Source organism: Nelusetta ayraudi, unplaced genomic scaffold (genome assembly GCF_046127955.1).
Source record: "Nelusetta ayraudi isolate G7.1 ecotype Tasmania unplaced genomic scaffold, CSIRO-AGI_Nayr_v1 ptg000122l, whole genome shotgun sequence".
Taxonomy (NCBI): Eukaryota; Metazoa; Chordata; class Actinopteri; order Tetraodontiformes; family Monacanthidae; genus Nelusetta; species Nelusetta ayraudi.
The window spans coordinates 781,745-801,884 of NW_027466172.1; the positions used below are offsets into that span (position 1 = coordinate 781,745).

Genomic DNA, 20,140 nt, shown 5'->3' on the forward strand with positions numbered 1-20,140 from the left:
TATATATATATAAGTATATACTGTAAATTTAAGTACAGTATATTGTTCCTAAATGCCAGTCACTCATTTGCTGCAGGTGAAAGAGCGAGCAGCACTTTGAATGACATCTTAACTCAATTATACTAGTAGTTTCCAGCGTGTGGAGTGAACTCTATATATGAATATAATGTATTAAAACTTCTCTGCAGAATGTATTTTCCTCCGCCTCAGCACCAATTTATGGCAAATTTGACGAGAACATTTTTATTTTCAAGTCAATAAAAACTCCAGCAAATATTTTTAATTTAAATTTAATAATTTTTTTCAGGGTTATATCTGCCAAATAATGCATAATCCTGTATTCTACACTTACTGATTGGAGAAATAACACAATCCTTCATTTTTCTGTTTGTATAAAATATTGTTTATTTGTATTCCGCAAGCATGAAGCTCCAAATGAAAACCCCAAGTAGCTCATTTTCCCAGGTAACATTGTCTTTTGACAGGATTAAAAAAAAAAAAAGTTGCTTCTAGCAGCAGTCATGTTTTCACCTCAAACACATTGAGTAAATAGTTGGATGGGGAGATGCAGCTCTTATTAACTACTCTACAGACAGACACCACAGACCACTCTAATAAATACAAAAAAACAGGTGTTGAAATGAAATATAAATAATGTGTAGACTGTAACGAGTACAAGAACATGCTGGTGGAGTGGAGTTAATATCTACACTGATGGTTGACAACTGATTAGATTTAATTCTGACATTTGGTTTTCCTGCTTTAAATATCACTGCAGAACGGAACAATTCAACAAAATATGTAAACATATGTAACATCCGTTTTTTTTTTTCTTCCACTTCCAACCTAGAAAACACTTGCTGTGTGCATATCCAAAATTAAAAACAGGTTTATACATTTTTTTTTTTTTTTTACACATGGAAAGAATGACACCCTAGGCACCGTAACGCTGTTGTCTTTGCCGAACAATATCAAAGAGACAGATGGGTCAGTCCTCCTTTAAAACACACATTTAGAACTCAAACTAAATGCATATTCTTTTTGTGACGAGCCAACATGCGTACTTTAAAAGAAAAACAAATGTACACAGCTTTTGGACATTAACAGTGTATATATATATATGTTGGGTTTTTTTTTTTACATTTTTGCTTTTACAGATGCATGTCGATGAGTGAGTGTGAGTGGCACACTTGCATGTGTGTGTGTGTGTGGTGTGTGTGTGTGTGTGGTGTGTGTGCGTGCGAGCGATCAGATCAGATCAGATCAGAAGCGATGCTCCCCTCGTGTGATGTGCGAGGAGAACTCGTAGCGATCTTGGCTGCGATGGCCGCACATGTTACACTCAAAGGGGTCTCTGAAGCCGTGGCAGCCCATGTGGATGGTGTACATGACGTGGTCCAGGAAGAGGACGCGGCAGTGCTCGCAGCGGTACGCCCGCACCTGCTCGCCGTCCGCCGTCATCACCTTGAAGCCCTCGGAGGCCATCTCAATGCTGGCGCGGATGGCCTCGTACTGCCTCTGCTGCTCCTCCTTGACCAGCGGCAGCACGCCGTTCCTCACCCCCGACGTGATGTGGTTGGTCAGGTAGATGAGACCCGCCGCGGCGCCGCCGCCCGCCCGGTGCTCCTCGTTGTTGCTCTCGGTGTCCGTGGAGTCCTGGCCACTGTGGCTCGGCGAGCCGTCCTTCTCGCTGGGCGCTGACTTGGAGAGCAGCAGCAGGTTCTCGGCGGCGCTGTCCTTGGCCGACAGGCCCGCCCCGGCGTGGCCCTCCGCCGCCTGCTTGTGGAGAGGGAACATGGAGCCGAGGGCCACGTCGCTAGAGGAGGCCGGGGACGTCTGCACCAGGGGCCGCAGCGACTCGGCCCCCAGGTAGCTGATGGCGCTGTTGATGGCCTGGTCCATGACGTGGGGCTGGATCATCTCGCCAGCTCCTCCGTCGTACGACAGGTCTGACAAACGCTTCTCTCCTGGGGGGAAAGAAAGAGGCCCAACAGTCAGTTTGAGGACTTGCTGTGACGTTCAACACTGTCTGTTTCAAGTGTTGTACTAGGATTTTCCTCCCAGTTTTTGAGAAAAAACATTTCAATAAAATTTCAAGAACAAATAAGAGTGATGATCCCTCATGGCATTATCACACCATGGGGTTTTCCACCTAGTGCACATAATGTAATGTTAAAGCGTTTTTATATAACGGCAAAAACAGCCATTTGAAAATTGCAAGATAGATTGCAGATGTGTGCTCTGCATTATGGGGCAGCGGGGAAACAAATTGTTTTTTCCCCCCCGGATTCCATATTTTGCAATTCTGTCATTGAAGATGTCCCTGTTGAATGTCGGTGTGTGTGTTCGTAAATCTAACTAAGTAAGTGTGTGTGCGCGCGTTTGAATGTGTGTTTTGCCGTACTCTGTGGGGTGAATAGAAAAAAAATACTTCTGCCATGGAAAAGCCTCACAGACACAAGTACAAACAAATGAATCAGTTGACTAACAGAAAAAAATCTTGCCTCTGAAACATTAGCAAAGACAGTGTGAAATGTGTGAAACGGCTTGTTCAGCCTCCAAAGCTGCAGTTCATTTTTTTTTTTTTAATTGAAATTGGTAAAATGTTGGTTTTACACAAAGGAAGCAGATTTTGGCCCTTACCCACAAACTTCTGTGGCATAGTGCTTTTACGCTTAGCTACATTATTAGCTAATCTGTCTAGCACCAAGGCTCTGTCAGATCCCGTCTGGCTCAAGTCTTCCCTCTGCTCATTCTGGTTGCTTTCTTCCTTTATTACTGGAAAGCAAGACAGAGAAGTCAGGTTCAGAGTCAAAGTAAACTACTGTCCTGTTGAGTGTCAAAGAGTTTGTGGCTTTTGTTTCTCAGAGCGCAGAGTGGACTGTTCTGGCACACGAAGCACTTGGCCTATAAATACACTGTGGGTTCATGCTCGTGTACATGTGTGTCATAGGTATTTCGACATAATTTCATTTCATCTGTGACAGCTAAACAGGAAGGCATTTAGCTGCATTTTTTTTTGCAGTCACTCATCAATGGCGTAAGAGAACTTGCAACATAGAAAAGAAAGTGACAGTAATTACATCTGACCGGTTGGGGAATCTAGTAACAGCCCGATGCATAGCTGCCTGCATGCACAACCCGTCCTGCAATCACAGGAAGGAAGCTGATAAAAAGAAAGAAAAAGATGGGGTGGTCAACCTGTGTACATGTTGTTTTGCAGCCCCATGTACTGCAGGTAGTTGTGACATCGCTCCTTGTGCTCCTCCAGAGAGCTGCGCTGCTTGTAACTCCGTCCGCAATAAGCACATTTGTGGGGTTTTCCAACTGTTAAGGAAGACAATAAGAATCACATTTTGTCAATAATAATAATAATAATAATAATAATAATAATAATATTTCTTTTTTTTTTTTAAACAGAGCAAGATGTTAGTTAATGGTTGATGCAGATACATTGGACAAGGCTTTTAGTGTTCTTTGGCCTCCCCTGCACATTACATTCAGCGTTATTTCTTTGTCACAGTTTTATTATGTGCAAATAAACTAAATTACACTAAGACGTAAAAGCACTGGATTGACTTTTTTTTTTACTGGACTGATCTATTTTTTCAGATTTATTTTTTTAATTTTTTTTTTAGCAATTATAGTCAAACATTCAAGCCTTTCATTACACTCAAGATCATCGTACGGATAAAAGCTGAATCCAATAAAAGACAATGATTGTCCTTTTAAGATATAACAACTGTCACTATAAGAAAATAACTACACAATTACAATAAATAAATAAAATGCACTCCACTGTGGTATATTTGCATATGGAAAATATAAATGATTGGATAATGAGCTGCATTTTATCTGTGAACACACAGAAAAAATAAAAGTGAAAGTAAGAACCACCTTTTGTTGCCACTATTTCCTGTTTGTCATGCACAAAATCTTCAATATTTCAGTGTCAAAGTCAAAACCACCAGCAACCTGCCTACAGATCTCTGATAATGTTGGTGTACACTGTATATGGTGAAAGGGTCCAGGAGAAATACCTCACGGCTCCAATTTTAGCCTGCTGTATGTTCATGCTTGGCTGCCTAACACTGCTGATTTTAAGCTTTCTGTGAGATCTGGATAAAGCTGGGGAGAACATTTAAACAATGTGCCTAGAATGTGGATCCACTGAGGAGGGACTGCCAACTCTCCTCTTTTCTGGCCTTACTGGCTTTTTGAATCCTGGGGCTACAGTGGAGACAGTGTGGACTGCAAGTAGAATTTGAAATCCGTCTCTCTAGTCTAGAAGGTCTCGGACACAGATTCCAAGCAGCCGTGTTGTTGACAGTGAAACTAGAACAGGGCGATTATATCATTTCAATGTGCACATACTTCAGAGTAACATCTGGGCAGGGAGCTACAAAAACCACATTCACACCTGTTTGGTCTGTTTGGATGCGGTATGTTACATAAGGCCAGAGCCACCGTTCCTAGATCTATAATATTGTGCTGCTGCAGATATGAGTGTGCTTGCATTAGTGATGTTAGATAGATACTGCCAGTTTTCTTTCCAATCTGATACCCAGTAGAATCCAAGAAGGTATGGACGATACCGATCCGATATTTTGTGAAAATATCTGAGTGTTTGTGTGTGCGCGTCTGTATAAAATCACAGGGATAAACAAATGATGGCGCTACTCTGCACTGAATGCTTAATCTTATTTAGATTCAACTATGTACTGGATAGTCCCTATAAAGGGATACAAATGCTTGCTGTTTTAGAATACTAGGTCACTTAAACAGCACAATAATTGCACAGGTTTATTAATACTTTAATTTCAAAATGTATGGAAATTAGATTGATTTTTATCCATCTTTTCTAGCATATACATTTTTCAAATTTCATAATGGCTGTTTTGTAACAATTGCTCTATGATGACACCTAGTCTACGTAATCCATTTTTAATTGTCAATTCTTTCTATTGATTTTGTTACTTAATTCATAGCCATATTGATTAATTTGACAACTTCAATAGCAACAGTTTTTTGACACATTCTCTTTCTCTGAACCTGGATAGTTTCATGCCCGCTGTTGTTGTGCGTAACACACTTAACCAGGCGGAAGAAAAGTAGTTCCCAAACAAACACATATCATTTCAACAAGATCTCAATAGTGTCGTGATTTTCCACTTTGTTCCTTTTAACGTTGTACATTACTTAGAATGACTGACGTATCAAAAGTATCTTTTTTTTTCTTTTTTTTTTTTAAATTTGAGAATCGACTTTTAAAGCGTAAAAATCTAGTATCGGAAGTATCGATATTTTAGTATCGATCACTAGCTTTATGCTCACCCGAGTGGGTGCGCAAGTGGCCGCTGAGGGCATCCCTCCTGCGGCAGGCGTAGCTGCACAGGTGACACTTGAATGGTTTCTCCCCCGAGTGGAGCTTGATGTGCCGCAGCAGGTTGCCCTTCTGGGTGAAAGAGGCGCCGCACTGGCTGCACTGGAAAGGACGCTCGCCTGAGGAGAGGCACACGACACAGAGGGAAACATCGCTGTGAAAGGATGCAGATGAAAACATAGCCAGAGAACAGTGTCTCTCTATTCATTTACTTGCAACTGAGCGGTTTTTTTGTTTTTTTTTTAAAGAAAGAAAAAGAATATCACCCAGTTGGCAGCAGCGGCGTGCACAGAAATCGGGGGATTACAGTATAACGAACTTTATCACGTGTTTTGTTATTTTGTCAGACGTGTAGGTTTTGTTTTTTTTCCTATTATTGTTATTATTACTCCTACCTTACATGTTTCGACGTCATTACGTCCGTCTTCGTTCTATGCTATCGAGCACCTGGGACAGTGCACTCAGGTAGCAATGCAATGAGTACGTGGCCATTGTTTTAGCGTTAACGTTAAACCAACCAGCAAAGCTAAGCTAACTGTCCAAATGGGAGCGACCCGATTTCTTCTTCTACATCGTTATAACGGAAGATTGGGCGGTGACCGTTTAAGGGAGGGGCGTACCGGAGGCGCAGTTGTGTCTTCCTGTATTTTGTTTGGGTCGTTATAATAAGATGGGGGGGGGGGGGAAATACAACTGTCAGCGGCAAACTTTGTATTGACGTCTAACGATTTACATTTGATTTAAAAACAAAAAACAAAAACAAAAACAAACAAAAAAAAAAACACGGATTACTAGCTACACTGAAGGTTTACGGTTTATGACAGAGGTGAGCGAACTATGGTCCGGGGGCCAATAGCGGCACGTTAAAATTATTAATCCGGCCGGCCGAACTTGAAGAAAGTAATAAAATAGCTGTATTTCATCCATCCAACCCCCCCACCCCCCGTTGTTTTAAGAGCCATTTCAGTAAATAGCTAAATACCGCGGGCTTCAAAGACACGGATTTTGTTGTCACTTTGCTTTTGTTCATTTTCAATCCACACTAAAGCACGTTTTCTACATATCCCATGATATACCTTTTTTCTCCTATGAGGTGGGTTACCAAAACACTCCACCCATGTGCTCCTGCCCCACCCCCTTCAAATTACAAATGTTTTTCTCATTGTGGCCCACCAGTCAAAAACTTTGCCCACCTCTTGTTTGTGATCGTTCCCTCGCCAAACTCACGACGCGTGACGATGCCTACGCTGACAACGCAAAGATGGGAAGCGCGTGCGGACACGCGGGGGTCACAGCGCGACAAGTTTTCCCGGGCGGATCGGATGATGGAGCGCCTGCCTGTGCGGCAGAGAGCCATCCCGCCCCCCCCCCTCCCACCACCCCCAGCGGAGAGCCTCCGCCAGCAGAGTGACGCTCCGTCTCTGCCGTGCTCCCCCTGCCCTGCCCCTCGGAGTGCCTGCGCTGTGATCGAACAACAGCCTTTCAGACTCAGCCTGCCAGTTTCCGTGATGCACCATTGCCTAGGTCAATTTGATCTGAAAATCTCATTTTTACCCCCCCCCCCCCCCCCCCCCCCCCGCTTCACCCCCTCCTTCGCCTCTAAAATAAGAGCGGCACATCACAATGCAAATTCAGCCTCATTTGAATAAAGCGAAGGAAACACTTTGTGTTGAGAGCCAGTCTTCCTGATCAGCGCTTCTGGAATAAACCAATATCCAGCCTCTCTGAGTGTTGTGGCATTCTGTGAGGATGTTTTAATGTGCCCCTTTTTTTTCTTTTTTTCTTTTTTTTTTTTCAAAGGCCTTCCATAAAATAAGAGTCACCAGTGAAGCAGCAAAAATATATAAAAAAGGAAATTCATTAAAAATGCATTTCGGGAGCAGAGACTCACCACAGAATATTTTCTATTTAAATAGGAGGCACTTCATTATATCTCTTATTGTACTTTCTTCTGCATTTACATTAGCCCAGTGTTCCTTTCTTCCGTTTTGAGTTTCATTAGTTTCTAAAGGTTGACAGTTAAGTGCCTTTTTCAGAAATGTTCCCCACCACTGGTTTGGTCTCATCACAATAGAATATCAATTTCTAAATTTGAAGAACTTTTAATAGCCTGATAATTGTCGCTTCACAGAGATTCAATTTAATTGCTGAAGATATCCTGTCTCTCAGCGGCAGGTTTAGGTTTCTTTTCTTTCATTCTTTTTTCAGACTAAGTTTTTGCAGCCGCTACTTTGTCGCACACTAATTTGATCGATTGCTGTCACTTCATGTGGCACGTCAGAGCTGTTTAGATGAACAATAATGAATGCTTTGGTGTGCTTAAAGTCTATTTCACGCACGGTAGGAGGGTCTATATGCATGATGCAGCCTAATGCAAGGATGCCATCGTGTGACAAACATAGAAATAGATTGCAGGGACAGTTTGACTGGAAAGTCCCATATCACAACCATTTTCACACCCGTATTTTGTTTTTATCCAAGAAGGGCAGCTTTATACTGTAATTATCGCAGAGACTCAACAGATCTTCAGAAAACAATATGCTTAGCCCTCTGTTTACTTTCTCCAGCAAAGAGGTTAGGGTTTTAGCTCCTTGCTTTTTTTGTTGTTGGAGGAATTCCAAATGATTATCTTGTGGAACAAACACCTGGCTGGAGGTGTTGGTGCTAACCAGGGAGGGGTATCAGTGAGTTATCACTGCCTGTTGTGACATCACAAAGGGCTGATTCCCAGTATTGCAGATTTTTTTTTCAATAACATCTTCTGAATTGGCCTTTCAAATTTCTGATGAGTTCATGGACAAGTTACATTATTATTAGGAAAAAGGTTTGGTTTCATTGAAGCCGAAATACAGTCAGCCAGCCAGTTATTTCTGCCATATAAGATCTGCATCTAAACATGACGTGGAGACACGAGAGACACCTATCTGACCCTCCCCTCGCGCACTCTTTCACACAGCTACTGCATGGGTACATAGGAATGGCAAGAAGTGTTGCAGACGGCTTACCGGTGTGGCTTCGCTTGTGCACCATCAACACATTGGGGCCAATGCAAACTATCCCACAGATATCGCACTTGAGCTTCCCGTTGGGCAGCCGGATACCGCCGGCCGAGGAGAAGGCCTTGGCTTCGGGGCTCGACTGTGAGCCGTTCACCTTGGCCCCCGAGGCATCGACCACGCGCAAGTCTTCCGCGCACTCCTCCTCCTCGCCATTCATGTCACAGGCCAGCCCATTCTCCTCATCACTGCGAGCCTCAACTTTAATGTTACAGGCTGGAAAAGAGGGCAGGGATAGAAGGGGTGGGGGGAGGGCCACTGTTTAGAACACGAGCATGTTGTTGTTGTTGTGTTTTTTTTTTAATCTTATTCTTTATGATGTTAGTCAAGATGGGCAGACCATCAGCATGACAGTGGAATAGATGCAGCTGCTTTATTTAACACTGTGATGTCACCTCAGATCTTTGACAGGCTCAAGAACAGGAACACGGGGGACTTTTGGGAAACTGAACTAAGATAGCTTGAACTTCAAAGTTCACTCAGTCGCTTATTTTTTTGACCAATGAAAAAATAATCATTGCTTGATGTGATTTGTTTGAATTGTTATCAAACGTAATTTAAATAGCACTGTATGTATTTATAACATATTTGAGTTACATATTTTACATACATATTTTTGTGTTATTTTAGCTCATCTTGTTAAATTTATTTTGCTTTTTGTGTACACTGTTGCCCATAAAGATGAAAACATTTTGTTTTCGTTAACAATCCCCACTTCATCCCTACTTAAATGCATCAGTAATCACTTTCGACCAGGTGCAGTTACTGAAGTCTGAATTCATGTGCAACATTTTTTACCATTCTTAAAATATTTCATTCCAAATGTATGGGCAAGAGTGTACTGATTTACTCTTAATTTATTTATTCTATATTAATTCATTTGATCCACTTTTATCCAATTTTTTAAAAAAAATCTAAATGAGACATTTTGGAATCTTTTTCTTCTTCTTTTTGTCTTTTTCTGTCTCCATAAAGTTGTCAGGAATTAAACATTTATTTGGTTGTTGTGATTTATGTGGTTCCCCCTGTCCTTCTCTCCTAATGAATAGTGTCTTTTAAAGGCACTGCAAACGCTCGAGATCAACGCAAGCAGAACTGCCAAAGTTTACCTAAAGCTTTACAAAAAATACAATATTACTGGGCTAGAATCTGGCATGTCTGCATGTACTGTTGTATGTTATCATCAACAGACATTATCAGAATCAGAATCAGAATCAGCTTTATTGGCCAGGTTTGTACATGCCAAACAAGGAATTTGACTCCATTTTTTTTTCTGTATATTCTACTACTTAGGTTAAAAAAACAAACAAAAACAAACTACAGAATAAGTAAAAAGTTAAAAGTAAGGGTAAACAAATAAACAATGTGCAACTGGAAGTATAAATAAGCTATAAACAGTGTGCAACTCGGTGGAGTAAAATAAGGATCCATATACAAGTCTACATAGTATATCTAAATAAAATATATACAGATATATACAGATATGCAATCAGTTAGTAACTAACAGTCCTCCCTCTCCTTCCAAAAGAACGCATCCGCAAATAATTTTACCTCATTTCAGATACTTCATTTAAGACCTGTCTGAACTGTATATTCTGTTATTTTCATGGCAGCATGGTGGAAATTCAGACACAGAGGCGAATAGCACAGCCTAGGTCAAACAATGTCTGCAAAGATGCAAAGAAACGCACACGTTGATCTCACGCCATCGCGCTTTGCCTCGGCAAATGACAGCATGATAAACAGGAAACAGAGACACAGGAAGCAGTGCGAAATGAGGGACGGCGGCGGTGTGTCTCACAGCCACTGAGCTTGATGAAAACACACATGGTCGCGCTCTCACACGCTGACTTGATGACGAGGTGTCTCTACTCACGAGATTCTAAACATTCTGAAGGTCAATTCACTAATGCCAACTGTTATCCACCAAGATTTTTTTTTTTTTTTCTCACAAAAGTCACAGCTGTCACTTGTCACTGTGGCTGCTTTTCCCAAATTGTTCAGAAAGGAATGGCATCCTCTACCAGCTCCAACTTTCCATGCAGAAAACAGCAGCCAGGCTGCGGTTAGCATGTCACGGTAGCGCCTGATTTCCCCATGTCTCTACCTCTGTTTGTTCAGCCAAAGAGGAAGAAGTGGAAATCATGAAATATAGGAATCTATGGAAAAGGGGAAGCTTTAGAAAGAGGGCCTGTCTAACCGAAATACCAAGAATTATGGAGAAGTGACAGAAAGGGAAGCATGGGAAAGGAATTGTAAAACAGTTTGCAACCGAAAAGTTCTTTTTTTTTTCTTCACACTTGTCTGCCGGATATGCTGCCTCTCATTTAAAGGAAAAATACACCCTACTTTTAAGACACTCCCATGGTCCTTTCTGCACCAGCATTTGAGACATGAGATTTTTGGACTACTGCGTCCTATACTGAAGCCTTTAACTTAATCTTGATTTAAAGCATGTTTACAGCATCCAATTGTTTTTATCTATACTGCGTGGTATCAAATTGTCTTTCTTGCCTTTTGTTTTCAATTTTTAAAGTGTTATTTTTCCTGCAAAGATTCACTGCAAAAAATTATTTACTTTAGCAAACCTCAACCCTTTCCTCTGATCTGTGTTAGATTTTTATCTTTTATGCCTAAATGGTGGTTGAAGGCATAAAAACGGTGGTTGAAACCAACCACCTCTTTTATACAACCCTTTCTGAATAGTTATTTAACTTTGATTTTTAAGATGTATTTTAGTTTCTGTGCAATTTCTTCATGGCTGTCAACAATTGCAGAGGTCATAACCCCCTGTCAAGGTTTCTCCGGTGGACAGGCGCTCGCCTGATGCCGAACATCAAATAAGCATATGTAATTAACGGTAACATGAGTGTCTAAATAAAATAGCTTCCTGAAATCATCGTTCTGTAGTCAGCCATTTTCATATCAAAAAGCAAAATGTGTCCAAATTTGTGACACTTTTGTGTTTCTATTCTAAAGCAATGGCCTCAGCCATAAAACCTACAATTTTATTTTATTTTTTGCAAAGTCACTAATCCTGAAATAATATATATTTTTTTTAATTATATTAACATGTGCCTACACATGATTATTTTTATGTTTGTAAAACCTAACGGCTAAAGCTCTGGGTTTATCAGCCGGCTATAGCAGACAGAAGGGAACAATGGTTTGCCACGCACTTCTCATGGATATGGGGAAGTTGCACTGAACCGGGAATAGGAAGAAGGCTTTTTGCTTTATACCGTGTTTGTCTCGGTCACACATCCTGATTTGCTAGTTTTGGGAAGCAGGTATAATACACTGCGCAAACAGAACAGCTCGCAATAAACACTGGTTTAACCTGATATGGATCTGATGCTCAGGTTGCAGATAAAGAACTAACACATTCTGCTGCCAGCACAACATAGTGGAAAACACAGGGGGTGAGAAGGCCTTAGCATGTGCGTCTTGCTATCAAACTTAAAAAAAGGTGACTTGTGAGCGTGTTACTTCTGCGCCGTGGAACTCAGGGAGCCGGGCTGGAGGTTCCTGTTACTGACTAATGCTGCTCTCACTGCCTGAAAATAACACTGCGTGCACAATAGTGGAACCGCATGTGCTAAACCACGCTAGCAACTCACTCAGCACAAACTTGCAGGAGCACCAAAAAAAAAAAAGTTGCCTTCATGTTTTCGGGAACTAGACTCAACTCAGTCTCCCTCTTAGTGTCAGGTCTCCGAAATAGCCGAAGGACTCCGTCTGAATCATTGAAAGTGAAACAGAAATAATTTCACCAGGAAGTTAAAGGATGTGTCTTACTGCCGTGGTGCCTCTGAGCAAGCGGGCCGCGTTGCCTTCGTCAATTGAAGCCGCAGCTGGCCGATCAAATTAGCCGTTGGTTGAGATAAGACCAACCGTGCTGCTAAACAGAGTTCACTGAAGTCACAAGGGAAGTTTGCAGGTCTGAGTCACGTATGTGCACATTGAAAATGTGCAACAACAATGACAACCCCCCGGCTGCGATGATCACTTGCAACAGGAAATGACCGGGGCCTTTTGAGGTTGCTTGACACTTTTTTTTCGTCCAGCGTCCCATTTAATCGCCGCCCGCTCGCCGCCTGCCGTCACACAAGAGAGAACTGAGCAGCACATGATCCTGAGTGATAATTATAACTCTCTCTGGCTTTTATCGCAGAGGCAGCGATGCATAGATGCACCAGATACTTGCACTTCCCTTCTTCTTCTCTTTTGGCTCTTTCGCTACGTCCCTTATATAGACACATGTGAAGCCATAAGTGTTCAGGGAATAAACAGCCGACTCGCGTGTAAAGCACAGAGTCCCGCTGCCAGCTGCCTACGGAGGACGGTGAAGAACCAAACACTTAGACCACTCAACATTTTAGAATATAACACCACCACTGCCGTTCCGACTCTATAACTATCCGTTAACTCAACGAGAACAGCGCCGCACGTGATGGAATTACTTCAATCAGAACGTTTCCCTTGCCGTCGTGGGTTCTGAGCATTTTATTTCCCGCCCGTGCGCTCAGCTCGTCACCTGACACCTCGACTGTTATATAAAGCAAGAGAGAGCATGCGAGTACGTGCGTGCGCGCAGGTGTGTGACCTCTGCGGTGTGGCGATGTGCTGATCTCTCCGAGCTTGGCCCTGTTCCTGAACTCTTTATCTCCAGGAGTGTTGAAACTGCCTGATGGCAAGTTCTTCTTAGGAAAGTCTTGCACATCCTATTTCAGTTTCCTCTCGCGTTTTTATTTTTGACTCTGCGTTGCTAATCTTTTGCCAGCATCAGGATGAGTGGAAAATTACTTGATGATTTTTTTTTTGGATACTTTTTTATTCAGAGGTAAAATGATTTGTGGTGAAAAAAAAAAAAAGGAGATCAGATACAACTTTCATAGAATTTAGAAACCAGCCCTCGTGTTCATTTTGCCCGCCCTCTTTTATTATTATTTATATAGGGTTTATATAGGTTGTTTTTTTTTCATCTTTTGTATCTTCTTCTGTCTCTCTTTTTACTTCTTCTGTATCTTTTTACTTATCTTTATTACTCGCTAAATAAAGAATAACAAGACATAAAGCAAAAATACCCCACCTGCATTATTGATTTTTTTTTTTTAACCTATTAATAATTGTATTTTAATCTTGATTGATCTTTTCTGTAACCCAAATGAGTTATGATGGCCGGTACTTATTTGTGAAATGCATCAGGGCACGTCGATTAACATAACCAGGAGATTTAAAGACCCCTTCAGTTTGTCGCATCCCTACTTCTACCATTAGATTCCCTGGCTGGATGTTCATAAACTCAAATCAAGGCCACATTAGCTATTCCTTAAGATTGGGCTTTTTAATGACATGCCATGGCTCAAAGGGATTCTTTTTAACCTTTGCTGCCAATGACCTAAATGTATCTCTTTTTGCGATTTTTCCCCCCCTGTTTTTTATATGAATTTTTCCAAGGGGATTTAGAATATCTATCAAGTACCTCCCACTGGGTGTGTACGACTTGAAGTAGGAGTACATTTTTGCCATTTGCACACAAGTCATGCTTTTAGTAGTGACATCTTCAAACTTTTATTTTTTTTTTGAGGTGCTCTGGGAATGGACGCACCGTTGTTGGAGCCTGACTGACACAGATTTCACGGATTCCTTTCAAGCATCGTTTGACATTTCTGACTGGTCGAGGTGCATTTTCCGGTACCTTTTTCCCCTCTGTTGTTCTGCTGGTGGGCGGAGCTGGCTGACAGGTCCTCGGGGACGGCCATGGGCTCCTCCGTGTCCTCGGACGTTTCGTTGGCAGGGGGGCTGTCCCTGACTGTGGACACACACCAGCAAAAGCGTCCATCAGTCCCTGGCGCCGCCCCCCACCCACCCCCCTCCGCGGCCCATCTCATTCGTTCATTACCGAAAAGCAAAAAGCTGCTTCCGCGGCCCTGCTGTAGCAACCTTTGCACTCAATAAGCTTTAATCAAGGAGGCAGAGAGTCTTTTACCTGGCATCTGGGACATTTCCTGGGCCTCCTCGGTCTCCATGCGGTGCAAGTATTCTAATGGGAGAGAGAGACAGAGAGAGCGATGGAAATGTAGATCTGTCGAAAAGTTTAATCAAGTGCCGGCAGAGGGAACAACATTATTAAAAGACAGAGCGGTGCACTTCTCAGCGGCGGCTGGGCCGGCTTGGCTTCGTCACCTCGGCCAGATCTCGCCTTGTCGGCCGCATTACATTACAAAGAATCGCAGACATTTTCATTACGAGTCTGACGGAGGGAGGCGAGCCAGGGTGTATCGGGGGCGCGGGGGGTGTTCTCGCTGCTGGGAATGGGCCTTCAGACCACATTTGTTATTTATTGTTAATTTCCTGCCACATAATCATCCAAAAATGCAAACTGACTGCCACAAAATTAAGCAGAAAATTAACTGGCCCGGGGGTCGCGGGGACGCCGGCGTTTGCCGTACACCCGGTTGATCCGCGCTCGTGTTCTTCTCTAATTTACTGTGCACGCATGGCTGAGCCCGCGGGGGGCCTGAGCGCAGACACATGCGAGCCATGATGGGAAATACAGGGGTGAAGTGGAGGAGGTGACGAAGGAGGAGGGGGGGTTGGGGGGGGGGGTGGAACGAGAGGAGGAGGGGTGTCGCAGGCGTGGAGGTGTTGCGGGGGAAGTCAGAAAGGAAAGCAGGCCGAAGGAGCAGAGAAGTTGCCTTTATTTCTCTCTTCTTTCTTTTTTTTAACAAGCGATCCTTTGGCCAGGGCTGAATATCTGAGGAGTCACCAGTGCTCGTGGCCCCATTAATAATGAATGGCCCTCAAGCCGGCAGCAGATGGGCCCAACAGCCTCGGCCCCGGCTCCGCCACTTCAAGAAGCCCTTGGTGGGGCCCGCTGCCCAGTCCCAGCAGCCACTCAGGGAGAAGTGAAGCTCCCGAAAATAGCGAAACGAGCCCAAGGGAGAAGGGGAACCTAGGCCTTCCTGTTTTACTGACAGATGGCTCCACACATTTGGAACAAATAGTGGGAAGCGAGCGGGGGCCCTGTCGTGTCGCAACGCCGCCCGAGTCGAGTCGGGAGCTCAACGGCCCGAAGACGCCCAGGAGTGCGAGGGCACGGGAGGGGGGTAGATGGGGGAGTGAGGGGAGGGGGGCAAAGGTCACTGGTGCAGACGAATTGCTCAGCGGCGGCACAGGGGCGTCGCGTGTCACTCCGCCGCGCCGCTGCAGCCTCTGCGGCGACCGTCTCCAGCAGCTGGAGTTCGGTGGTTGGGGAGAGACAGAGGTGAATTCTCTCCTGTGCACTGTTTTTTTTTTTCAGGCAGATGGTACGAGGGGGAAACACGGATGCGTCGGTGGAATGGGGGCTGGGGAGGGCAGGGGAAGGGGGGCTCACCAGAGAGTTAAAAAAAGAACTCCCGCATTCACCCACAACCTGCTTAGACACGTAGACATGTGGAAAGTTAGGTGCACGTGGATTACAACAGCAGCAATTATTCTCCCACTTTGAAAACTTTTTTTTTTTATTATATTTTTATTTGTGTTATTATTATTATTATGTACCATGTCTTCCTTTGATACAAATGTTTCAGAGTTCTCATCTCTGTAGTCACACTTTCATAGTCGTACTATTGTGTGTGTGATATTAAATAAGCTTATGTTAATAGAAAATAATGTCATTGCCTTAACTGCCCCTTCTGTTCTGCTTGTCACCGGCGGATGTGTGCGTCTGTGGGCGTGAATGCGTGGACGAGAAGCAGGTGGAATCTTTTTCACGCTGGCGAAATGGAAGTAGCAAAAAATTTACTTTTGACACACAGGGAGACAAAAAAAAAAATGCAAGAAACGCAGAAGTTTCATTCTGACTGCTGAGGAGAGGCAGGAAGAGGCTTGTGGGTTGACAGAATTCTCGGTCCTCCTTTTGTGTGTGTGTGTGTGTGTGTGTGTGTGTGTGTGTGTGCGTGTGTGCGTGCGTATGTGTCAGTGTGTGTGCGCGCGCCTATTCGTTCGTTCGGTTGACGATGGTGGAGAGGGGGGTGGGGGTGGGGTGGGGGGGGTTAGAGGCGTCTGCGAGGTGCAAAAGCGACACCAGGGAGCAGGGTGGAGATGAGAAACAACGAAACCGTTAACAGATACTGAGGACCACACCAGTAAAGTTTGGATACCAATGTAGGATGACACTGTGTGTGTGTGTGTGTGTGTGTGTGTGTGTGTGTGTGTGTGTTTAAAAGCAAAAATGAATCTCGTAGAAACTCACGATTTCAATTCATTGTCCAGGGAGTAATGTGAAAACTAATTCCTTGCCTACTTGAAATAAACACATCTTCACACCACTAATAATAATCAAGCACAAATTTAGCGTAACGCTATAAAGGTCAAACATTTAACATCTCTTTTTTTGTCTGATTTATGACAGAGAAGTTTTGCGATAACCTCTGCCAAATAAATTTTTGTCTTCAGCCAAACTATTACTAAACTATATTAATTGACTTTAGTGCAGCCATGACTGACCCTGTGAAACAGCACAATGACCTCTTTAAAACAAGTCATAATCCAAGTCTCTAAAAGTTTCATCTCTTTATTTTCACCTCAAGAAAAACATCAAAATGATAAAACCTCTGTATTATCATTATTATTATTATTATTTTTTTTTTTTGGGGGGGGGGCGCAGTCTTCAAGGGAAAGTAAAGAAGCTATAGGCGCTCAAACGGGAACTCGTCACACAGGCCCGGTTAGGGTGGGTGCAAGGTCCACTTTTTGTTCATGTGCACATGGAGATTCTCATCGGTGATTGGTGTGTGTCAGGGTGTAAGTGGGCAGATAGAGAAGGCAGCTGTGTTCTAGGAGCTGGATCGGAGGGGCTGAGGGGAGAGTGAAAGTGCGCTGGAGATAAGTTTCCTTCATTTGCATCTGACACACTTCACTACTCTGCTATTCAGACAGTACAATCATTTTAATAACTGTCTGCCTTCCTCTGCCCCCATGCACACCTCCCTCCCACCTCGGTTTCTACTGACAAGAAAAGATGATGTATCGACAGACACACTTGCAGCACTCCCAGCACCACTTCTCCTTCAGCCCCAGCTATGAAAAGTGTCCTTTTGGTGCAGGCAGTGAGGCTCCTTTGTAAAGGCGAGTTTTGAAATTGATTTAACGTTTTAAAATTGATTCGCTGTACTTTTAGCAGTGGTTGAATTAAAAAAAAAAAAAAAAAAGAAGGAAATGTATGTGTTTACAAAACTACCAAGTTCCCTTAAAGTTTAAAATTAAAGTTTCAGGTGTAAACAAAAAAAACACAGCAAAACTGTGTGAGAATTAGTAAGAATTAAGGTTTCAAAAGTAGTTTCGAGAAGATGCTCTCTCCCAGATGAGTGGAAGTAATAAGTCAGTGAACCCCACACACAGATATTTTAAAGATTTATTTTCTAAAAAGTTTTTTTTTTTTTTGGTTTGTTTGTTTACTGCAGAAGCTTTGCAGAAGCTTTTTTTTTTTTTTTTTGTCGCAGCAGGAACTTTTTGCAACGTGTCGGGGTGATTAAAACACTTCATTTCCTCAAAACGCTGACTGAATCTTTCTGTTCTGTCGTCTCTGACAATTGATGAACGGCTTTTACCGTAAGTGTCAGCCGTGTAAAATTTCTCCAGTTTTCTTTCACTTTTCACATTAGGTGAATGTTTAACAACTAGTCGAGGCGGTGATGAAAGTTGGTTTCTGTGAAAAATCATCACATTTGTTCATCATAACCTGAAATTCAACAAACTGTGCGCGGATGAATCCTTCGTCAAGAAGTTGGTGGACATTTTCATCCACCACCGAATGATCGTCTTTCACAAATAAAACGGCAGAAAGTTGTATTTAAAAAAAAAAAACTAAACACAGGTGAATGTGAATTCAAATAATAAAGAATAAAAAAAAATGGACCAACTTTACCAAAGAGCGAGAAAAACCTTTTAAGTTTGATGAGCGCGCGCATCTGTGGCAACAGGTGCTATACTGCAAGAATGTGAAAACGCGCTGAAAACGTTTCATTTAGAGTGCGTCCCGGAAACAACTGGCAGGATTTTTTCTGTAAATTTCACGAGGAATTTACGTGTGTAATAATAAATAATCGGGAAAATGTCCACGTTTTCCCATAAGAAACAGAAGTATGGGAAATGAGGAAGGTTCCACTATTTCCGCAAATTTTCTCTCTCTCTCTTTCTTTCTTTCTTTTTTTTTTTTTTTAGAAAAAATAAATAAATAAAACAATTGCTCTCTATTTCATTAAAAAGGTGCTCATCGTATTTGGTGATCCGTTACACACTGAGGCGATGAGGGAACAGGGGCGATCAGAGCGGGATTTGATGCTGCACCTGCACCGAAACTGCCTCTTTTTTCCCCCAGTGAGCTTCAAATGTTCTCCTTAAAACACACACACGCATCTCAGGGGAGCAACGTTAGACATCTAAACTTTTTTAACCTGCTGTGTTTGAGTTAGTTGTTTTTTTGTTTTGTTTTTTTAAAGAAAAAAAAAAAAGGAAAAGAAAGCGAGGTGGCGGAGGTCACATTACCTGCTATTCCTTGAGTTTGCAGTATGAAGTTCTTCCAACTCTCCCCGGCTCCATGTGCAGAAGGTCGCAGCGCCGCGGCGGCCCCATGGAGCTGCGCCCTGAGTCCCTCCCCTCCTCTCCACTGCACTTCCTCGTTCCAGCCCAACATGACTATGTCTGTGTGCGCTGCTGGGGCATTTTGCTTGCTTTTATCCACGGGGCGCGCGGGTGTGCGGCGGGGAGTCGAGCGCGCCGAGCCCCTGGCACTTGCTTTGTGCCGTGCCAATAAAAGCTGACACCCAGTAGACCATTACTAGCAGCCATGCATGAGATGGGATGAGGCGCGGGCGAGAGAGGAGAGAGTGGACCCGTTCATTGTTTATTTATTTCATTCTCACCGAGGAAGCTTGGGGGGTTTGGTGGAGGGGTTGTGAGGGGGGGGGGGGGGCAGGAGGAGGGGGTGGTGGGGGGTGTTGGGTAGCTTGCATGTTGGACAGCACCCCGTCTGTCACCTGTCCTGGCACGCTAAAGTCTGTGAAATGAGCGTTTTTTGTTTTGTTTTTTCTTTTGTGATTGTTGGTGATGGTGATTTTTTTTTTTATTCTTTTTTTTTTTTTTTTTTTTTTTGTCTTTATAGTAGTTCAGCCTCCTGACTCTGCTCTCCAGTGACCCCCTTAACCCCCCCCCCCCCACCACCACCCCACCCCACCCAACATCATCAAGTGTTCAGAATCCTCATTTCGTTTAAACTTGGGAAAGTTTCAACATCAAGTAGTGGCGTTCCTCAGAGAAAAGCCTCCAAAACTCGCACTGCGTGTTTAGTTTTGAAAGAATCGTGTATCATATTAAGCACATTTTCAGGTCTCTAGATTTCATCCTGGCCTCGGAACAGCCTCCAATCTACAAACACAGACATTAATCTGTTTAATATTAGTAATTTTCAGCTTCCTGCTAAAAGTGTTTTCTAGTGCAAGGGACAATAAGGCAACATAATAGTCATATGGCAGACTGAACACCAGAGGACCATTTGTTAAGTTATCAGTGCCCTTTGTGACATCACATAGGGCTGATTTCAAGAACCATGTGTTTTAACGCAGACAAGGAGCTGGCGGAATAAGAGTGGTGAGATGGAGTTGTTTTTTTTTTTACTAACTGATGGGAAAAAAAAATACACAGTCATTATAGA

General features: G+C 43.1%; 1 protein-coding gene across 1 annotated transcript; it reads right to left on the reverse strand.

Moving 5' to 3' along the window:
- Nucleotides 1–379: 379 nt before the first annotated feature.
- Nucleotides 380–19,305, reverse strand: ikzf1 (IKAROS family zinc finger 1 (Ikaros)). The gene is given in 10 exon segments (XM_076050107.1): nt 380–1,967; nt 2,644–2,778; nt 3,202–3,327; nt 5,335–5,502; nt 8,389–8,655; nt 14,141–14,254; nt 14,432–14,485; nt 18,976–19,177; nt 19,179–19,214; nt 19,216–19,305. Coding segments are annotated over 10 exon segments (1,869 nt in total). The 5' UTR covers nt 19,279–19,305; the 3' UTR covers nt 380–1,263.
- Between the last annotated feature and the right edge of the window lie 835 nt (nt 19,306–20,140).